We start from the raw sequence: 17,664 nt of genomic DNA, 5'->3' as shown, positions 1-17,664 counted from the left end.
ACGCACAAAGATGGGTCCTCAAAGAAGGTTGGGGATATATGTTGGATATGAATCTCCTTCTATTATAAAATATCTAGAGCCGATGACTGGAGATTTATTTACGGCAAGATTTTCTGATTGCCATTCTAATGAATCAGTATATCCAACATTAGGGGGAGAAAATAAGCAGCTGAAAAAGAAGATAGATTGGAATGCATTATCACTGTCTCATTTAGATCCTCGAACAAATCAATGTGAACAAGAGGTTCAAAAGATTATTCATTTACAAAATATTGCAAATCAATTGCCAGATGCATTCACTAACCTACCAAGGGTGACTAAGTCACATATTCCAGCTGCTAATGCTCCAATTCGAGTTGATATCCCGACAGAACAATTAATTAAAGCAAATGAGTCTAAGCCATGCTTGAAACGTGGTAGACCAATCGGTTCTAAAGATAAAAATCCTCGAAGAAGAAAAGGAGCAAGTGATCAAAGTGAACATAACACAGAGGTAGTGGCTCAAGAAGAGCCCCAAGACGTAACAAATGACAAGACCTTAGGGGAGGTCCAGGTACCTAAAAATAATGAAAATGAAGAGATATATAAGTTACGTCTCAACCGGGAAAAGATGGAACCAAAATAATATTGTTATCGATAATATTTTTGCTTATAATGTTGCTGTTGAAATAATGCAACAAGATGATGATCTTGAACCAAAATCTGTCAATGAATGTAGACAGAGAAATGATTGGCCAAAATGGAAAGACGCTATCCAGGCAGAGTTTACTTCACTTGGAAAACGTGAAGTCTTATGACCCATAGTTCGAACACCTGAAGGCATAAAGCCAGTAGGGTATAAATGAGTTTTTGTGCGAAAACGAAATGATAAAAATGAAATCGTTAGATATAAAGCACGACTTGTGGCACAAGGTTTTCCCAAAGGCCTGGAATTGATTATATGGAGACACATTCTCCTGTAGTGGATGCTATCACCTTCAGGTATCTCATAAATATGGCAATACAAGAAAAACTTGATATGCATCTAATGGATGTTGTTACAGCCTATTTGTATGGATCATTAGACAACGAAATTTTTATGAAAGTACCTGAGGGATTTAAAGTGCCAGAAGCATATAAAAGTTTTCGAGAAACTTGTTCAATAAAGCTTCAGAAATCTTTATACGGATTGAAACAATCAGGTCGTATGTGGTACAATCGCCTGAGTGAATACCTGTTGAAAGAAGGGTACAAGAATGATCCAATTTGTCCTTGTGTCTTTATAAAAAGGTCTGGATCTGAATTTGTTATAATCGCTGTGTATGTTGATGATTTAAATATCATTGGAACTCCTGAGGAGCTTCCAAAAACAGTAGACTGTTTGAAGAAAGAATTTGAAATGAAAGATCTTGGAAAGACAAAATTTTGTCTTGGTCTACAAATTGAGTATATGAAAGATGGAATATTTGTCCATCAATCGACATACACCGAAAAGATTTTAAAGCGATTCTATATGGATAAAGCACATCCATTGAGTACCCCGATGGTTGTGAGATCACTTGATATAAAGAAAGATTCATTCCGACCTCATGAAAATGATGAAGAGCTTCTTGGTGCCGAAGTACTATATCTTAGTGCAATTGGGGCATTAATGTATCTTGCCAATAATTCCCGACCAGATATAGCTTTCTCAGTAAGCTTATTGGCAAGATTTAGTACTTCGCCAATACAAAGACACTGGAATGGTATTAAACATATATTCAGATACCTCCAAGAGACCATTGATATGAGTTTATTTTATTCAAATGAATCCAAGCCATTATTGATTGGTTATGCAGATGCAGGATATTTGTTTGATCCACACAAAGGTCGATCTCAGACAGACTATTTATTTACAAGTGGAGGTACAACCATATCATGACGTTCAACAAAACAAACTATGGTTGCTACTTCTTCAAATCATGCAGAGATAATAGTCATTCACGAAACAAGTCGAGAATGTGTTTGGTTAAGATCTATAACTCAACACATTCAACAAACATGTGGTCTTTCTTCGAAAGAGAATATTCCAACAATATTGTATGAAGACAATGCTGCATGCATAGCTCAATTGAAAGGAGGATATATCAAAGGAGATAGAACAAAATACATTTCACCGAAATTCTTTTTCACTCATGATCTTCAGAAGAATGGTGAAATAGATGTACATCAAGTTCGTTCAAGTGATAATTTGGCTGATCTGTTCACTAAGGCATTACAAACCTCAATATTTGAAAAGATGATATATAAGATTGGAATGCGTCGTCTTCGAGACATTAAGCGATTTTTCATCAGGGGGAGTAACTACACGCCACACACTTTTCCTTAACAAAGGTTTTGTCCCACTGGGTTTTCCTGGTAAGATTTTTAATGAGGCAGCAATCAATGCATATTATAAATAACTATGTACATCCCAATATTTTTTTTGTAAGTTTTTAATGAGGCATATTATCTTACATGGACATCCAAGGGGGGGTGTTATGAATAATTTGTACATTGGATACTACTTTGGATACTCCATTGGATGCTACATTGGATGTCCATGTTGCGAATAACTTAAAGATTAAATTTCCTATTTTATGTCCACCATCTTTACTTTTTATGCCTATAAAAGGCCATGTAATTGCAATGAAAAATTACACTAAAGTGAAAGAAGAAAACACTTCTCCATTCTCTCTATCTCTTCTTGTTTACATTTTACTGCATTGCTTTTATTTTATAACAGATATTTTCGCAAATAATAGATGTATCCTTTAAAAATGGATATACCTACCCACAATATTTTGTGTTGGTCTCTAACAAATACCAACAAAGCTCACGTGGGGGACAAAAGGAATATTTTGTAGCAAATGCCATGTGATTAATAGCACAAGGATTAATAATGGTTTTGTATGTCCAATGCTTTGCCTATGCTTACTCCATCAGTGCACATATATGCACCTAATTAACATGTTGGAGTTAATTTTGCTTATATTGATTGACATCTACTCTTTCCGTTCAGTTTTAGTTGTTGACTTTGCATTCACGTTAAGAATAAATAAATAAAGTAGGTATATTACACTTTCACCCATAATAATGATAACATTTCAAAAAAATTGGAAAATGGTTTGGAGATGATTAGTTAATAATAAGGGTAAAACTCGAAAAAAAAATTATCTTTATTTTTTAGTATAATGAACAAGTAATTTCGAAAATCTATTAGAGTTAAATATTGAGTATTAGCTTGTTATTTTTGAGCTAGTTGGTTGTAAATTAAAATATGAGCTATAAAATTGAAAAATAGGGAGCCCAGTTGTTGTTATGTGAAATTTTCTCTTATTTTTTTTTATATAATGAATAAAACAAGTATATAACAATTGAAATAGTTAAAATGATTTTCTGTTAAAAGCTTAGACAAATCGCGAGACAAGTTTTGATGTAAAAAAAATAGAATCTCAAGACAAGGGGAGATGATAATGGGTATTAAAAAAAGACTTCAGAAGTCAATAAATTGTACTATTTTAATCTTGCAATTATCAATGTATCTTTATTTGATTCTTCTTTCTAATTGGTAGCCTTCCAATTTGTCTACTTCTCTCTCACATATCTTTCTTTCTGAATCCCAGCACTTACTGTCTTCACTTATTTTTTCTCAAATAAGAGGTTCTAATAGCAACAACCTTTGGCCGATTTGCTCAACTTTAAGTGGTCAAAAGGTAAATCTGGCTATATCTGCAGTAAATTGTTTCCTGCTATATCCTTCTTCCTTCAGTTTCTTGTGTTCTTGTTTTTCTACTTCTCCTAATAAAGGTTTGTGTACTTTTTATACATCAGACTTGAAAACTTGAACTTTGGCTTCACTAGTGAGAATTGCATACATGGAAAGAGGAAAACAAAATGAAGGAGAAACAGAGAAAGGGGAAGCAAACAACTCATCGGTATGTCATACAATATTTATACGTATTAAAACTAAATATTAAGAAGCGGAGCCTTGGGTAACTAGTAAAGCTCTTGATACGTGATCAAGAGGTCACGGATTCGAGCTGTGGAAACAACCTCTTGTAGAAACAAACCCATCCCCGGACTTGGCACATAGCAGGAGCTTTGGCGTAATTGGTAAAGTTATTGTCATGTGACCCAAGAGGTCACTGATTGGACTAGTGGAAACAACTTATTGCAACTATGTGACCCTTATGGTCCCGCTCTTCCCCGGATCCCGCCCATAGTGGGAGCCTTGACGTAACTGGTAAAGTTGCCTCTATGTGACCAGGAGCTCACAGGTTCGACTAGTGGAAACAACTTCTTGCAAAAATGTAGTGTAAGACCACGTACAATAGACCCTTATGGTCCCGCTCTTCTCCGGACCCCGCCCATAGTGGGAGCCTTGACGTAACTGGTAAAGTTGCCTCTATGTGACCAGGAGCTCACAGGTTCGAGCAGTGGAAATAATCTCTTGCAAAACGTCAGGTAGTGACGTACACAGAATTTCTTAGAAGCGGTGTCATAATTAATCAATAGACGGTGACTCATAAAAGTTAGCGGAAATGACAAGAGGGATGGAAAATCGAGTAGAGTAGCAGCAAGCAAACACATTCGAAAATAGGAAATCGTAAAGGAGTTCACTAAGTTTTTAAATAGATAATTCTTACTAAAATTGAACCGTCATGGAATGGACTAATAAGGAAAGTGTAAAAATGTATCATTTTTTTGGAACGGACTAATAAGGAAAGTGTGTCATCTAAATTGGAACAGAGGGAGTACTAACTTGAACGATTATCCATATATTCCTCCAGGGAAGGCAGAATACATTAACATCCCCTTGAATTTGCTCGTATATATTTCATTTAGACACTCAAACAAAGGCATATTTGAGCACTTGAGCACATGATAAAGTATTCCGATTAGACTTGTCTACTAATTAGGAAGAGATACCAGTGTTGGATCCAAAAACGGATAGTCAAGTAACACTTGTTTAAATTTAACATTTTACGAAGTGTTGAGTACATTTACTATCCATGACTTGTTCATCCCACCATATCTCAATTAATTTACCAACTTTGTGAAAAAATTTAAACACTAAGGGATCCCGGGATAAATTTATACCGCCAATCAAACACAGTATAATTTAATCTCATATCTTATCCCACCTTATCCTGCGTACCAAACGACCCTAAGGAATCATTCTCAAACCATGGAATCTATTGCATTTATCAATAGTATGGCCTGGTTTCTTGCAGTAGTTATTAGACTTCTTTAAAACCAGAGAAATTTGTTTTGGGAGGATATGTCTGCCCTTCTGATGAGGAACCAACAGAGAAAGAACCTGATTCAGGAATAAGGTGTGAAAGAGTCTGGATTCAGATTTTTCATCTTGAAGTAGGAGAGAACAAGTTTGATTGATGTTAGGTGTAGGTTTCATCATAGTTATGTTTCTTATGGTACGACTATAAGAGTCATTAAGGCGAATTAAGAACTGATTAAGTTTCAGAGTTTCCTTGTCCTTAATCATTTTTACCTTTCCACCACATTGACAATCACAGCTGCAACAAGAATCATTGTTTAGAGATGATTCTCGATTTGGAAGCTTTAAGTTGGAATAGTTGGCCAACGTTTGACTTGTGAGCAAACGACCTCGGATGAGTGTTTTGATGATTCTCATAGGTTCGTATGGTGATTTTGGACTTGGGCATATGTTCGGATTTGAATTTGGATGTTCCTAGAATGTTTCGGCTCTATTTGTCGAAAGTGGGTAATTTGAAGGTTTGGAAGGTTCATAGGTTTGACCGAGAGTTGACTTCGATGTTATCGGGTTCGGATATTGTTCCGGAAGTTGAAATAAGTTCGTAATGTCATTTGGAATTTCTGTGCAAAATTTGAGGTGATTCCGAGTTGGTTCTGCGTAATAACTAGTACTTGGCTCATCACACATTTCATAATGTAGCCCCTATTGTAATTTCTTGCCAGCACACTCTTGTTGTTGATATCTATATACTTACTTTTAACAATAAATTAAAAAATTTCAATATCGCAGGATCTTTCAGATAGTATCCTGAGTTCCTTTCTGAACTTGACAAATTCATGCCTAATTTGACTGACCATATCGTTTGTTAAGTTCATTTCAGATCTGATAAGCATATTTGGAATAGATGACACTATTAGCTATGTCTGGAGCCAAAGAGTGAATGTCAATCACAATTGCAGTGCATGTGTTGCAATCAAGGTCCGTGTTATTCTAATCTACGCTCGACTCCTCTTGTGATCGACCTTATCATTTTGGACTCGAAACACTGCTCCAGACAATCATGCTTGGCCGCATCGCGGCCAAGGTCCTGTGATCGCGGTTAAGCTTGTTGTCACCGGACCTGGCAAGCAAACAACGTTATGGAAACAATTAACCCATTGCTTCAACCGTTCACACCATCCCAACTACCTTCCATGCATTTCCAAGTTTCCGCTCTACATCTCGACACCTCCAACACAGTTTTTAACCAGTCCAAACCAACAGTTTAGCAAATCATAAGCATCAAATGCATGTAGGATAAAGATAAAAGAAGTAAAGGGGGATTTACGTCACCACTTTCCTTATTCCCTTTTATCTTCTTTTTTTCCCTCTCTTAGATTACAATTTACAAAACCTAATCAAAATGAAACTTTGTTCCTACATAAATGATCTCTTCCTTTCAGGATATAATTCTTGCTTTAATTTTTAAGTGTGAAGAAATGGATATTGGGTCTAATTTAATTCCAAAAGCTAGCTCATGATGGGAATACTGCCAAGACCATATAAGGAGATTAACACCCATTCGGGATACTAAGGGTGAAATTCAAAAATAGCCAGAGTTACAAATGGTAATTGAAAAATAGCCACAATTTCAAAAGTAATCGAAATTTAGCCATTTTTCATGTAAAGATAAATCTGAACGAAAACACTGTTCAAAATCCTGAAAATATTCTTACATAATATACTGGAGTTCCAGTATAATATACTGAACTTACAACATAATATGCTGGATGTTCATAGACAGGTGCTCCAATCTCCAGTATATTATGTTGGAACTTTCTGTGTATTGGAGTTCCAGCATAATATGCTGGAAGTTCATACACAGGTGCACCAATCTCCGGTATATTATGCTGGAACTTTCCGTGTTGCAGCAAAATAATGGCTATTTTTCAACGACTTTGCAAATGCTGGCTATTTTTCAATGACCAGTCCGAAAACTGGCTAGCCCGTGCTATTTTCACGGATACTAATGTGGGACTTAACACTCCCTCGCATGCTAGGACTGGACAATTGAAGTGGAAAGAGTAAGAAACTTGAATAATTTCATTCATATTTTTGAATGTCATATACATGGCTTTATATACAAGAAGAGGTTAGAAACAAAATCCCATAAAATCTGGGATTATACAAAATAAAATAAAACAAAGAATCAAAATTTGATATGGAAAGATCTTAGAGAATCAAAACTTGATATGGACAAATCGTAGAGGATCAAATCTTGATATGGAGAATATTTTCTTGAAAATCCTCTATGGTTCAACACTCCCCCTCAAGCTGGTGAATGGATATCTTCCATTCCTAGCTTGCTTATCAGGTCTTGAAACACATTGTTTGGCAGTCCTTTTGTTAAAACATCGGCCAACTAATCTTTTGTAGATACAAATGGTCTACAAATGAGTCCACTATCTAATTTCTCCTTAATGAAGTGTCTATATACCTCAATATGCTTAGTGCGATCATGTTGTACATGATTATGAGCTATACTTCTTGCTGATTTATTGTCACAATATAGTCTCATAGGTCCTTCCCATCTTATCTTCAAATCATCAAGGATTATCTTTAACCATAACAACTCACAAACTCCCATCGCCATAGATCTGAACTCGGATTCTACACTTGATATGGCCACCACATTCTGTTTTTTACTTCTCCAAGTCACAAGATTTCCTCCTAAAAAGGTACAGTATCCAGAAGTTGATCTTCGATCCACTAATGAACCAGCATAATCCGCATCAGTATAAGCCTCTAAAACCATGTCTCCTCCTCTTCTGAATAGCATTCCTTTTCCGGGGCTTCCTTTAAGATATTGTACAATTCTGTTCGTCGCTTGGAGATGCATTTCTCTAGGGTCATGCATAAATTGGCTAACGACACTTACAACAAAAGCAATGTCTGGCCTTGTATGGGACAAGTAGATCAATTTCCCTACAAGCCTTTGATACGAGCCTTTATCTACCACAGAATCTTCTGGAGAATTACACAACCCATGATTATATTCAATTGGTGTGGCCACTGGTTTACACCCTAATTTTCCTGTTTCTTTCAACAAATCAAGCACATATTTTTGTTGGGAAATAAAGATTCCTTGTTTAGAATATGCTACTTCAATTCCCAAAAAATACTTTAATTTTTCAAGATCTTTGATATCAAATTCCTTGAGTGAACAATTCTTCAAATTGTATATCTCCTCTGAATCATCACCTGTTACTATGATATCATCTACATAGACTAGTAGAGCAGCTACCTTTCCTGTTTTTGAGTGCCTTATGAACAAAGTGTGGTCTCCTTGACTCTGCCGATAGCCTAGCTTGATCATAACCTTTGTAAATCTTCCAAACCATGCACGAGGTGATTGCTTTAGTCCATAGAGTGCTTTCTTCAGTCTACATACCATTCCCTTCTTGCTTTCTAAACCAGGTGGTACCTCCATATAGATCTCCTCATCTAAATCTCCATGTAGAAAAGCATTTTTAACATCAAATTGCTGTAGGTTCCAATTAAAAATCGCAGCCAATGACAATAAGATCCTTACTATATTCATTTTTTCCACTGGGGCAAAAGTCTCCAAATAATCAATTCCATAGGTCTGTGTGTAACCCTTTGCTACCAAACGTGCTTTAAATCTTTCTATAGACCCATCGGACTTGTATTTCACGGTAAACACCCATCTACACCCTACCGACCTTTTCCCTTTTGGTAATTCCACCATTTCCCAAGTTTTATTCTTCTGCAATACTTCCATTTCCACCTTCATAGCTTCTTCCCACTCTTTGTTACCTAATGCTTCAGGCAAATTTTTTGGAACATGAATTGTGTGGAGGTTACTGAGAAAAGCTTTATGGCTTGGGGATAGGTTTTGATATGTCAAGGAAAGGCACAAAGGGTGTTGTGTGCAGGTTCTGGTTCCTTTTCTAAGTGCAATGGGAAGGTCAAGATCATTTTGTTGGTTATGATCTTCATGATCAGTTTGGTTTGGTGTTTCTGATGGTTCAACACGTTCAAGATGGGTATTAGGAGCAGGAACATGAGGAGATAATTGTGGTTGAGTAGTTTGATCAGTTAGCCTCTTTCTTCTGGAATAAACCTGCAATGGTGGGTTACTTTCTTGAATTCCTTTATCTATATCAAGATTAGAAAACTCAATAGGTTCAATAGGATTTAGAGACTCAGATGAGTTAAGAGATGGTGACTCAGGCAAGGACATAGATAAGGATTTGTCATGGCTAGGAATAGACAAATCAAGTAGTGATAAGTCTAGAGATCCTTTTCCATCCCATGACTCCCCTGAATGTAAGAATTTTTAAAAAATGACTCACTTTCATCAAATGTGACATCAGCTGAAACAAAAAACTTCTTGGTTGATGGTTGGTAACACTTATATCCTTTTTGAGTAGGAGAATATCCAATGAAAACACACTTAAGAGCACGTGGATCTAATTTGCCTCTATTCTGAGAATGAATGTGAACATAGGCAATACTCCCAAAGATTCTAGGAATCAATTTATTGGAATTTTCGAAATTCGGGAAGAAACTCCTAAGAGTATCAAGTGAGCTCTTAAAATTCAGAATTCTTGATGGTATTCTACTACTAAGATATGCAGCAATTAGGACAGCTTCCCCCCAGTACTGATTTGGAACCCTTTTGTGAAACAATAGTGATCTAGTAATGTCAAGTAACAAACCATTTCTTCTCTCCGCTATCCCATTTTGTTGAGGAGTATTGACACATGAAGATTCGTGAATAATTCCCTCTTTTTTGAAGAAAACAGAGAGGTTTTGATTGAAGTAGTCCTTGGCATTATCAGAACGGAATCTTTTAACTGTCACATCAAATTGGGTTTTAACCAGATTAAAAAAGATAGGAAGAACGTGGCTGACATCTGATTTTTGCTTTACCAAATAGATCCATGTTACTCTTGTAAAATCATCATTGAATGACACAAACCATCTAGCACCGGAAATATTAGGAATGGAAGAGGGTCCCCATACATCACTATGAATAAGAGAAAATGGAGTCTGACATCTTTTGTTGCTTATTGGAAAGGAAACACGTTTATGTTTTGCGATTTCACAATCTTCACAATGAAAAGACTCAACAACCAAATTTTTGAATAACAATGGAAACATTAGCTTGATTACATAAAAAGAAGGACCTAAGCGACGATGATAGAGCCAAACTCTCTCTTTATTGGACATATGAACTAGATAAGGAATTCTTAATTGTATCTCCACCATTGTGAAAATCCAGAAAATAAAGACCACCTTTCTCACTAGCACGCCCAATCATCTCCTTCGTGTCCTGTTTTTGAAATGCACAATATGAAGAGAAAAAGGTTACTTTGCATTTGGAATCTTTGGTGACTTTGTGAACAGAAATGAGATTTGCAAATAACTTTGAGACATGAAGTACATTCTTAAGTATCAAAGACTTTCCCAGTTGTATGTCTCCTTGGCCAACTACAGTAATAACTGAACCATCGACTATAGTTATTTTTTTATAGCTAGGGCAAGGTGAATATGATATAAAGAGATGGGAGGAACAAGTCATATGATCAGTTGCCCCGGAATCAACCACCCACATTGGAGAAAATTTGTCTCTAACATTAGCAACAAAAGTGGAAGAAATACCTGCAAAGGCCATTGAACAACTACCTGCCCAAAATGATATCTCCAGAGATTCCAGCAATGTCTTCAATTTCTCAATATCTTCTTTGTTGAATTCTGGGACTAATGGACTTTTTTTATCAACCTGAGGGCTACTAGCAATGTGTGCTTGCGTTCCATCAAAATTATTTTTTGTTGGACGTTTTACCATTGAGTTTCCAACATCTCTCTCGTGTGCCGATACTTTTTGCAGTAAGTGCAGTAAAGATTGTCCCTGTTGACAATCGGTTTGAATGAACTTGCGGGCTTGATGGTGCTCTCCAATTGTGAAACTCCAGATTCCTTTTTATTTGTCCCTTTCGTCATAAGAGCTGATCCTTCATTTATTTGAGTTTCAAGCATAACACTCCTCTGTCCTTCCTCTGTCCGTATAATGGCCATTGTCTCATTCAATGGTGGCAGATCTTCTTTCCCTAAAATTTGCACTCGTACAACATCAAACTCTACATTTAGCCCTGCAAGAAAATCATAAATCCTTTCTTTTTTCAATAAATCTTTTCAAAATTACAGCATCGTCTGTGCAACGCATTTGAATGCATTGATAGTGATCCATCTCTTGCCATAACCCGTGTAAAAGGTTAGAATATTCACTGACAGATTGAGCTCCCTGTTTTGTTGCAGATAATTTTGTTTTTATTTAATAGATACTGGCAGCATCATGAACTTTAGAGTATGTCTCCTTCACTGCATCCCAAATTTCCTTGGCAGTATTCAGAAACATAACAGTATCACTAATTTTTGGAAGCATAGAGTTCCATAACAATGACATCACCATTGAATCATGTTCATCCCATGCATCAAACTTGGGGTCTTCTTTGAATGGTCCTGTACCGAGGAGATGTCCTAATTTCCCTTTACCTTTTAGAAAAGTACGAACAAGCTGAGACCATTTTAGATAATTTTTCCCATTCAACCGATAAGAGGCTTGAATATTTTGTAAATCTCCAGTTGAAACATAGCTCTACAGTGGCAGAAACATTTTCAGAGACTGGAGTATTCGCAATAGTACTCTCTTCGGACATGGTTTTCAAATGGTTTCAACCCTTGGGCGGAATAAAGAGGACAAATGTGATGAAAAGATGGATGAATGAAAAAAATTTGTCAGTAATAAGCCTAAGGCTCTGATACCTTTTGGAAAGAATAAGAAACTTGAATAATTTCATTCATATTTTTGAATGTCATATACATGGCTTTATATACAAGAAGAGGTTAGAAACAAAATCCCATAAAATCTGGGATTATACAAAATAAAATAAAACAAAGAATCAAAATTTGATATGGAAAGATCTTAGAGGATCAAATCTTGATATGGAGAATATCTTCTTGGAAATCCTCTATCATTCAACAGCGTACAACACAATAACATGGATAGATAGTCTGGATCTGATACCATGTTAGAAATGAACTTTGGGTCTAACCCAACTCTAAAAGTTAGCTCATGAGGGGGGATTATCCCGGACGACAATAAGGAGGCCACAACTGACTTCGTCAAGGTTTAGACTGGAAATGTCCAACTAAGAAACTCATTCAGTTGATGAACCTAGAAGGATTACTATACTTGAGAAACTAAGATCTCACTGGTTTATCATGTATACGAAATTTTTATATATGGCCTTACTCATCCACATTAGGGCTAATATTTCTGCGAATAACCACAAATTTGATGCTAAACATGTCACATGCTTATAGCTAAAGCAAAAAAACAACCTTTATAAACATCATAAAGCTTCTTGATTCTCATTAAACTATGAAAGAGGTAAAGGGTAGCCCGGTGCACAAAGCATCCCGTGTTTATGCAGGGTCCGGCGAAGGTCCGCTTCTCAAAGGTGTGATGTAGACAGTCTACCCTAATGCAAACATTAATGGTTGCTTCCACGGCTCGAACCCGTACCTATAGGTCACATGGAGACAACTTTACCGTTGCAAGAGGTAGTTTTTTTTATATGTTTGACAGTTACCTCTATCTGTCTCTTCTCCCAAAAAATGGTTTAAGAAATTATTTACTAAATCATCCATCCCTTTTTAGTGCATAACTTGTAAATAATTTATCCAAAAAAAAAAGTTCACGGAGTAACCAACCAAATTATGGCATGAGAAGATAAATAGAAACTCGATCATACAAAAGTTTCACAAATATAAAATGGATATACTCTTCTTCTTTTTTGGCTAGTTGTTGAACCACCTAGTCAAACACTCAAGTCATATACAAAGTAAACCATATTTTGAAGCAAGCCCTCTACAACCATGCTAGTTGCCTGTCTAGACTACAGAGTAATATTTGTCAAATATATATGCGGCTCTGAAAATTTGATATTACATTTGGTCTTTTGGCAGGTCGCATCTTATGTACTTCGCAAGGACATTTCCATTCTTCTGGATTTCGTTGAGAGGTTAAAGAATGAAGAAGATCAAATAGCCCTTGACATGGATCAAATTGAAAAACTGAAATTGAAGCTGACAATTATGTCGACATTTCTTCAGCTTTCTTATTTCAGCTTGGATGTTTTTAATGATAGAATGTCTAGCAAAGCACAGCAGGTTGATGATCTAGTTCAGTCACGTTTTCATCAGAGTCGAGATGACATGCTGGTTAAATTAAAGGATCATATTGTTCCTCGCCTCCTGGAAACTATCAAAAGTTGTATTAATTCCCAACATCATTATTCTAAATCAACTGACACCATGACTGAGGATCAGTTGGTGGAAATTTTGAACAAGCTCCTCGTGAATCTCCATGATCTACCCAAGTGTTGTGCTGAGTTGATCTTACCATTAATGACTCAGTACAAGGTAATTCAGAATGTATGTGTCAATATAAGAGATTTCCATGGGTTGAAAGTAAATGGTTGCGTTAAGCATGAAATAGTTGAATATGTCTTACCTCAGTTTCAACGTATGGCTGAGAGAGTAGGACACTTCTGTTTTGTCCTTTTGTCTTATCACCTTGATGTCCCTCAAGTCAATTTCAAGCTGGCTCATTTACTTGTGAAAATTATCCCTGTTGAACTGGAGGTTATGCACATATGTTTTACAAATTTGGAGGCTTCAAAGTCAGCAGAAGTTGGTCTTTTCATTAAGCAGCTCCAAGAATCCTCTCCAGCCATTCTTAGAGAATATCTGATTCATCTACAAGTCCATATGGTAACTGTTCTTAATGCTAGCACTTCAGCTCGAAGCATTCATGTCGTGATAGAGTTCCTATTGATTATTCTAACAGATATGCCCAAGGACTTTATTTATCATGACAAATTGTTCGATCTCTTGGCACGTGTTGGAGCACTTACAAGGGAGGTATCCATTCTTGTTTGCAACTTAGAAGAGATCTCAAGAAATGAAGAGAATATGAATGAAACAAATTGTGGCAGTCTAGACTTGTTGGAAAGTATTGAACTACTGAAGGAAGATCTCAAACATGTTTTCCTGAAAGCCCCTAAAGACTCGTCTCAACTCTGCTTCCCCAAGAGTGATGGACCAATCTTCATAACTCTTCTCCTTAGAAACTTAAATGATTTGCTCAAGTCAGATGCTCATTCTGCTGCTTTAATAAAAGAAGAAGTTCAAATGGTGAAAGAAGACCTAGAATTCATAAGATCTTTCTTTGGAAAAGTTGAGCAAAAATTGAATAGAGATCTCTGGAATTGTGTTCTAGATGTGGCATATGAGGCAGAACATTCCATTAATTCAGTTCTTGTTAGAGATCATGGTCTTTTGAAACTTATCTTCTTACTTCCCAAAACCATAGAAAAGATCAAGCTTATCAAAGAAGAGGTACAACAGAAGATCCCCAAGAATAGGGGCCCCGTTGTTGTCAACTCTCCCAAAAAGCCAACTGAAATTAGCAAGTCATCAGCAACCAGTCAAATAATTGTAGGTTTTGAGAAGGAGACGAAAGAGATAATTAGTAAGCTCACCAAGGGACCAACTGAGATAGATGTCATTTCCATAGTTGGTATGCCAGGGCTTGGAAAAACTACTTTGGCTTACAAAGTCTATAATGAAAAGTTTGTTGTTGATCATTTTGATGTTCGCGCTTGGTGCACAGTCGACCAAGAACGTAATGAGAAAAAGTTGTTGCAGAAAATTTATAATCAAGTTATTGGTTTGAAAGAAAGATTCAATGAGGATGGCATAGATGATGACGTTGCTGATAAGCTACGGAAACAACTGTGTGGAAAGAGGTACCTTATTGTCTTGGATGACTTATGGGATATTGGAACATGGGATGAGCTAACAAGACCTTTTCCTGAATTTCAAAAAGGAAGTAGAATTATTTTAACAAGTCGAATACAAGAAGTCGCTGTGAAAGATAAACGCCATAGTGATCCTCTTTATCTTCGATTTCTCACGCAAGGGGAAAGTTGGGAGTTATTAGAAAGAAAGGTATTTGGAGAAAAAAGTTGCCCGAAAGAACTACTGGATGTTGGTGAAGAAATAGCCCAAAAGTGTGAAGGGCTTCCTTTGGTACTTGATCTGATCGCTGGAGTCATTGCAAAGAACGAAACGAAAAAGGCTTTCTGGCTTGAAGTTCTAAATAATTTAAAATCCATTAAGAATGAAGTGAAAAAGGTTATACAGTTAAGTTATGATCATTTATCAGATCACTTGAAGCCATGCTTACTTTACCTTGCAAGCTGTCCAAAGGACGAATCAATTGAAATCTCTCAATTGAAGGATTTATGGAGTGCAGAAGGGCTTGTGGAACAGACTGAGATGAAGAGTGTGGAAGAAGTAATGGAGATTTATGTGGATGAGTTAATTTCCAGTAGCTTGGTGATCGTTTTCAACGAGAGAGGTAGGGCATCGAGTTGCCGAATTCATGATCTTGTGCATGATTTTTGTTTGGAAAAAGCAAGAAAAGAAAAGTTGTTTGACTTCATAAGTTCAAGTGCTCTGTCTTATTCTTCTTCAGATCTGATGCCACGTGGAATGACCATTCATTATGACCGACATCTCCTTCCTTCGAATGAAAACTTAGTCCTGTTCAATCCAGAAAAGAAAAATCCTTATGTTAAACACCTCCTCTCTTTGAAGGTTTCTGATGGGAAACTCAATTATCTTTCCTACAACTGTCACCTAAGACACTTGAGACTTCTTAAAAGGTTGGAGCTGCACAAAATAAGATTGACGTATTCTTTGCTGAATGATATATGCATGCTTGTTCATTTGAGGTGCTTAAAGATTCAGACGAAGGCAAAAGCTCTCCCTCCGTCATTTTCAAATCTCTTGAATCTGGAAACTCTGGTGGTGGATAACCAGGGAACAAACATGGTACTATCACCTAGTATCTGGAGTCTTGCAAAGCTACGTCATGTGAGCATCGACAATTGTTCTCTCTTTGATTCGGATATTGACGAACCAGCAGTGTTAAAAGAGCACTCAAAGTTAAAGAATTTGAGAATATTATATGGGCTCAAGCTTTCCTCGTCCGGAAACACAGAGGATATTTTCAAAAGGTTTCCCAATCTCCGAAACCTTATGTTCACCATCAACGAACCATGGCCATGTTCAGCAGAGCAGATTTCATTACCAAGATTGGATGTCCTTAAAGAACTTGAAGAAGTTTGTGTATATTTTGATTGCGCTTCGTTCCGTCAAGATCAATGGGATTTTCACTTCCCTTCCAGCTTGAAAAAACTGGTGTTGACGAGGTTTAATCTGACATCCGATTTACTATCAAGAATTGGGAGACTACCCAACCTTCAAAAGCTGACTCTAGAAGAAGCAATCATCCAGGGGAAAGAATGGAACATGGAAGAAGAAGTCACTTTCGAGAATCTCAAATTCCTGAGTTTGGACTGGGTATCTTTTTCTGAATGGAAGGTTGGAGAGGAATCATTTCCCGTGCTCGAGGAATTACATATAAAAAGATGTGATGAACTTATAGAGATCCCAGATAGTTTTGCGGATATTGCTTCATTAAAGTCTATCTCACTGTGGGGCAACCGTCAACTTGTAGAGTCAGCTCATGAGATTAAGGAATGTGTTGCTGAAACTATGGGAGAAGACAAGCTTGAGGTAACGTGCTTCGACGAGTGAGTTCGTGTACGAAATGGGATCATCTTAAGTCCTTATCTGGGAAAATCTGTGAGTAAATTCAAATTTATTAACTTCTTTCGTACATTAAGTTCCATTTCAGTATATTTTTTGCCAATTACTTTAACCCGTATGATCATCTTTGCAGGGAGAATATAAAGGTCGGCCAGAACATCAACCTGTAGAGGCTTCAAATGATGGACTGATCCTCAGACTTTTATTCCTTCTTCCAGCTGTTTCTTTTACACTTCTTTTATTCCATTGTGGGTAAGCACTAAAAAAGGACCGCCCAGTGCACTAAGCTCCCTCTATGCGCGGGGTCCGAGGAAGGGCCGGACCACAAGGGTCTATTGTATGCAGCCTTACCCTGCATTTCTGCAAGAGGCTGTTTCCACCGCTCGAACCCGTGACCTCCTGGTCACATGACAATATCTTTACCAGTTACGCCAAAGCTCCCCTTCAACTTTATCGTAACCTCCTAGTCACATGGTCACATTGTGGTTAAGCACTTTCTTTTCCAATTTGAACTTCTGTTCAAGTTTTTTTCTTTTTGGCGAGTAAAGGTGCTTATAGACAGCAGAGTTATCCTAAAAAAACAATTATTGTATATGTTCCAAGCTTGATCTGTTTAGCTTCTTACTCTGACTATGATTCTTCCATTAATGACTCTTTAGTCACTTTAGAGTACA

The 17,664-nt window shown here is 36.9% G+C and overlaps 1 protein-coding gene across 4 annotated transcripts; it reads left to right on the top strand.

Annotated features, from left to right (window-relative positions):
* Positions 1–3,439: 3,439 nt before the first annotated feature.
* On the top strand, positions 3,440–17,664 carry LOC104234298 (putative late blight resistance protein homolog R1A-3). Of its 4 annotated transcripts, none has more exons than XM_070174286.1 (6): positions 3,440–3,510; positions 3,624–3,713; positions 3,832–3,935; positions 6,110–6,217; positions 13,277–17,026; positions 17,124–17,664. In XM_070174286.1, exons 3-5 carry the CDS (start codon positions 3,876–3,878, stop codon positions 16,976–16,978), a joined length of 3,870 nt encoding a protein of 1,289 aa, XP_070030387.1. In that variant the 5' UTR covers positions 3,440–3,510; positions 3,624–3,713; positions 3,832–3,875; the 3' UTR covers positions 16,979–17,026; positions 17,124–17,664. The 4 variants fall into 4 exon arrangements, with proteins under 4 accessions (XP_070030387.1, XP_070030388.1, XP_009786137.1 ...); XM_070174287.1 differs by lacking the exon at positions 3,440–3,510 and adding an exon at positions 12,742–12,871 and having other exon boundaries at positions 3,542–3,713; positions 6,120–6,217; XM_009787835.2 differs by lacking the exons at positions 3,440–3,510; positions 6,110–6,217 and having other exon boundaries at positions 3,543–3,713.

This window comes from Nicotiana sylvestris, chromosome 5 (genome assembly GCF_000393655.2).
Source record: "Nicotiana sylvestris chromosome 5, ASM39365v2, whole genome shotgun sequence".
Taxonomy (NCBI): domain Eukaryota; kingdom Viridiplantae; phylum Streptophyta; class Magnoliopsida; order Solanales; family Solanaceae; genus Nicotiana; species Nicotiana sylvestris.
Note: the sequence above shows the minus strand (reverse complement) of the source record. Positions and strands in the feature narration are given on the sequence as shown.

Excerpts from the sequence above, each read along its gene's own strand:
- LOC104234298 (XM_070174286.1), top strand. The coding sequence starts at position 3,876 with ATGGAAAGAGGAAAACAAAATGAAGGAGAAACAGAGAAAGGGGAAGCA. Across the intron at positions 3,936-6,109 it reads GGGAAGCAAACAACTCATCG|TTCATTTCAGATCTGATAAG; the intron begins GTATGTCATACA and ends TCGTTTGTTAAG. Across the intron at positions 6,218-13,276 it reads GTGCATGTGTTGCAATCAAG|GTCGCATCTTATGTACTTCG; the intron begins GTCCGTGTTATT and ends GTCTTTTGGCAG.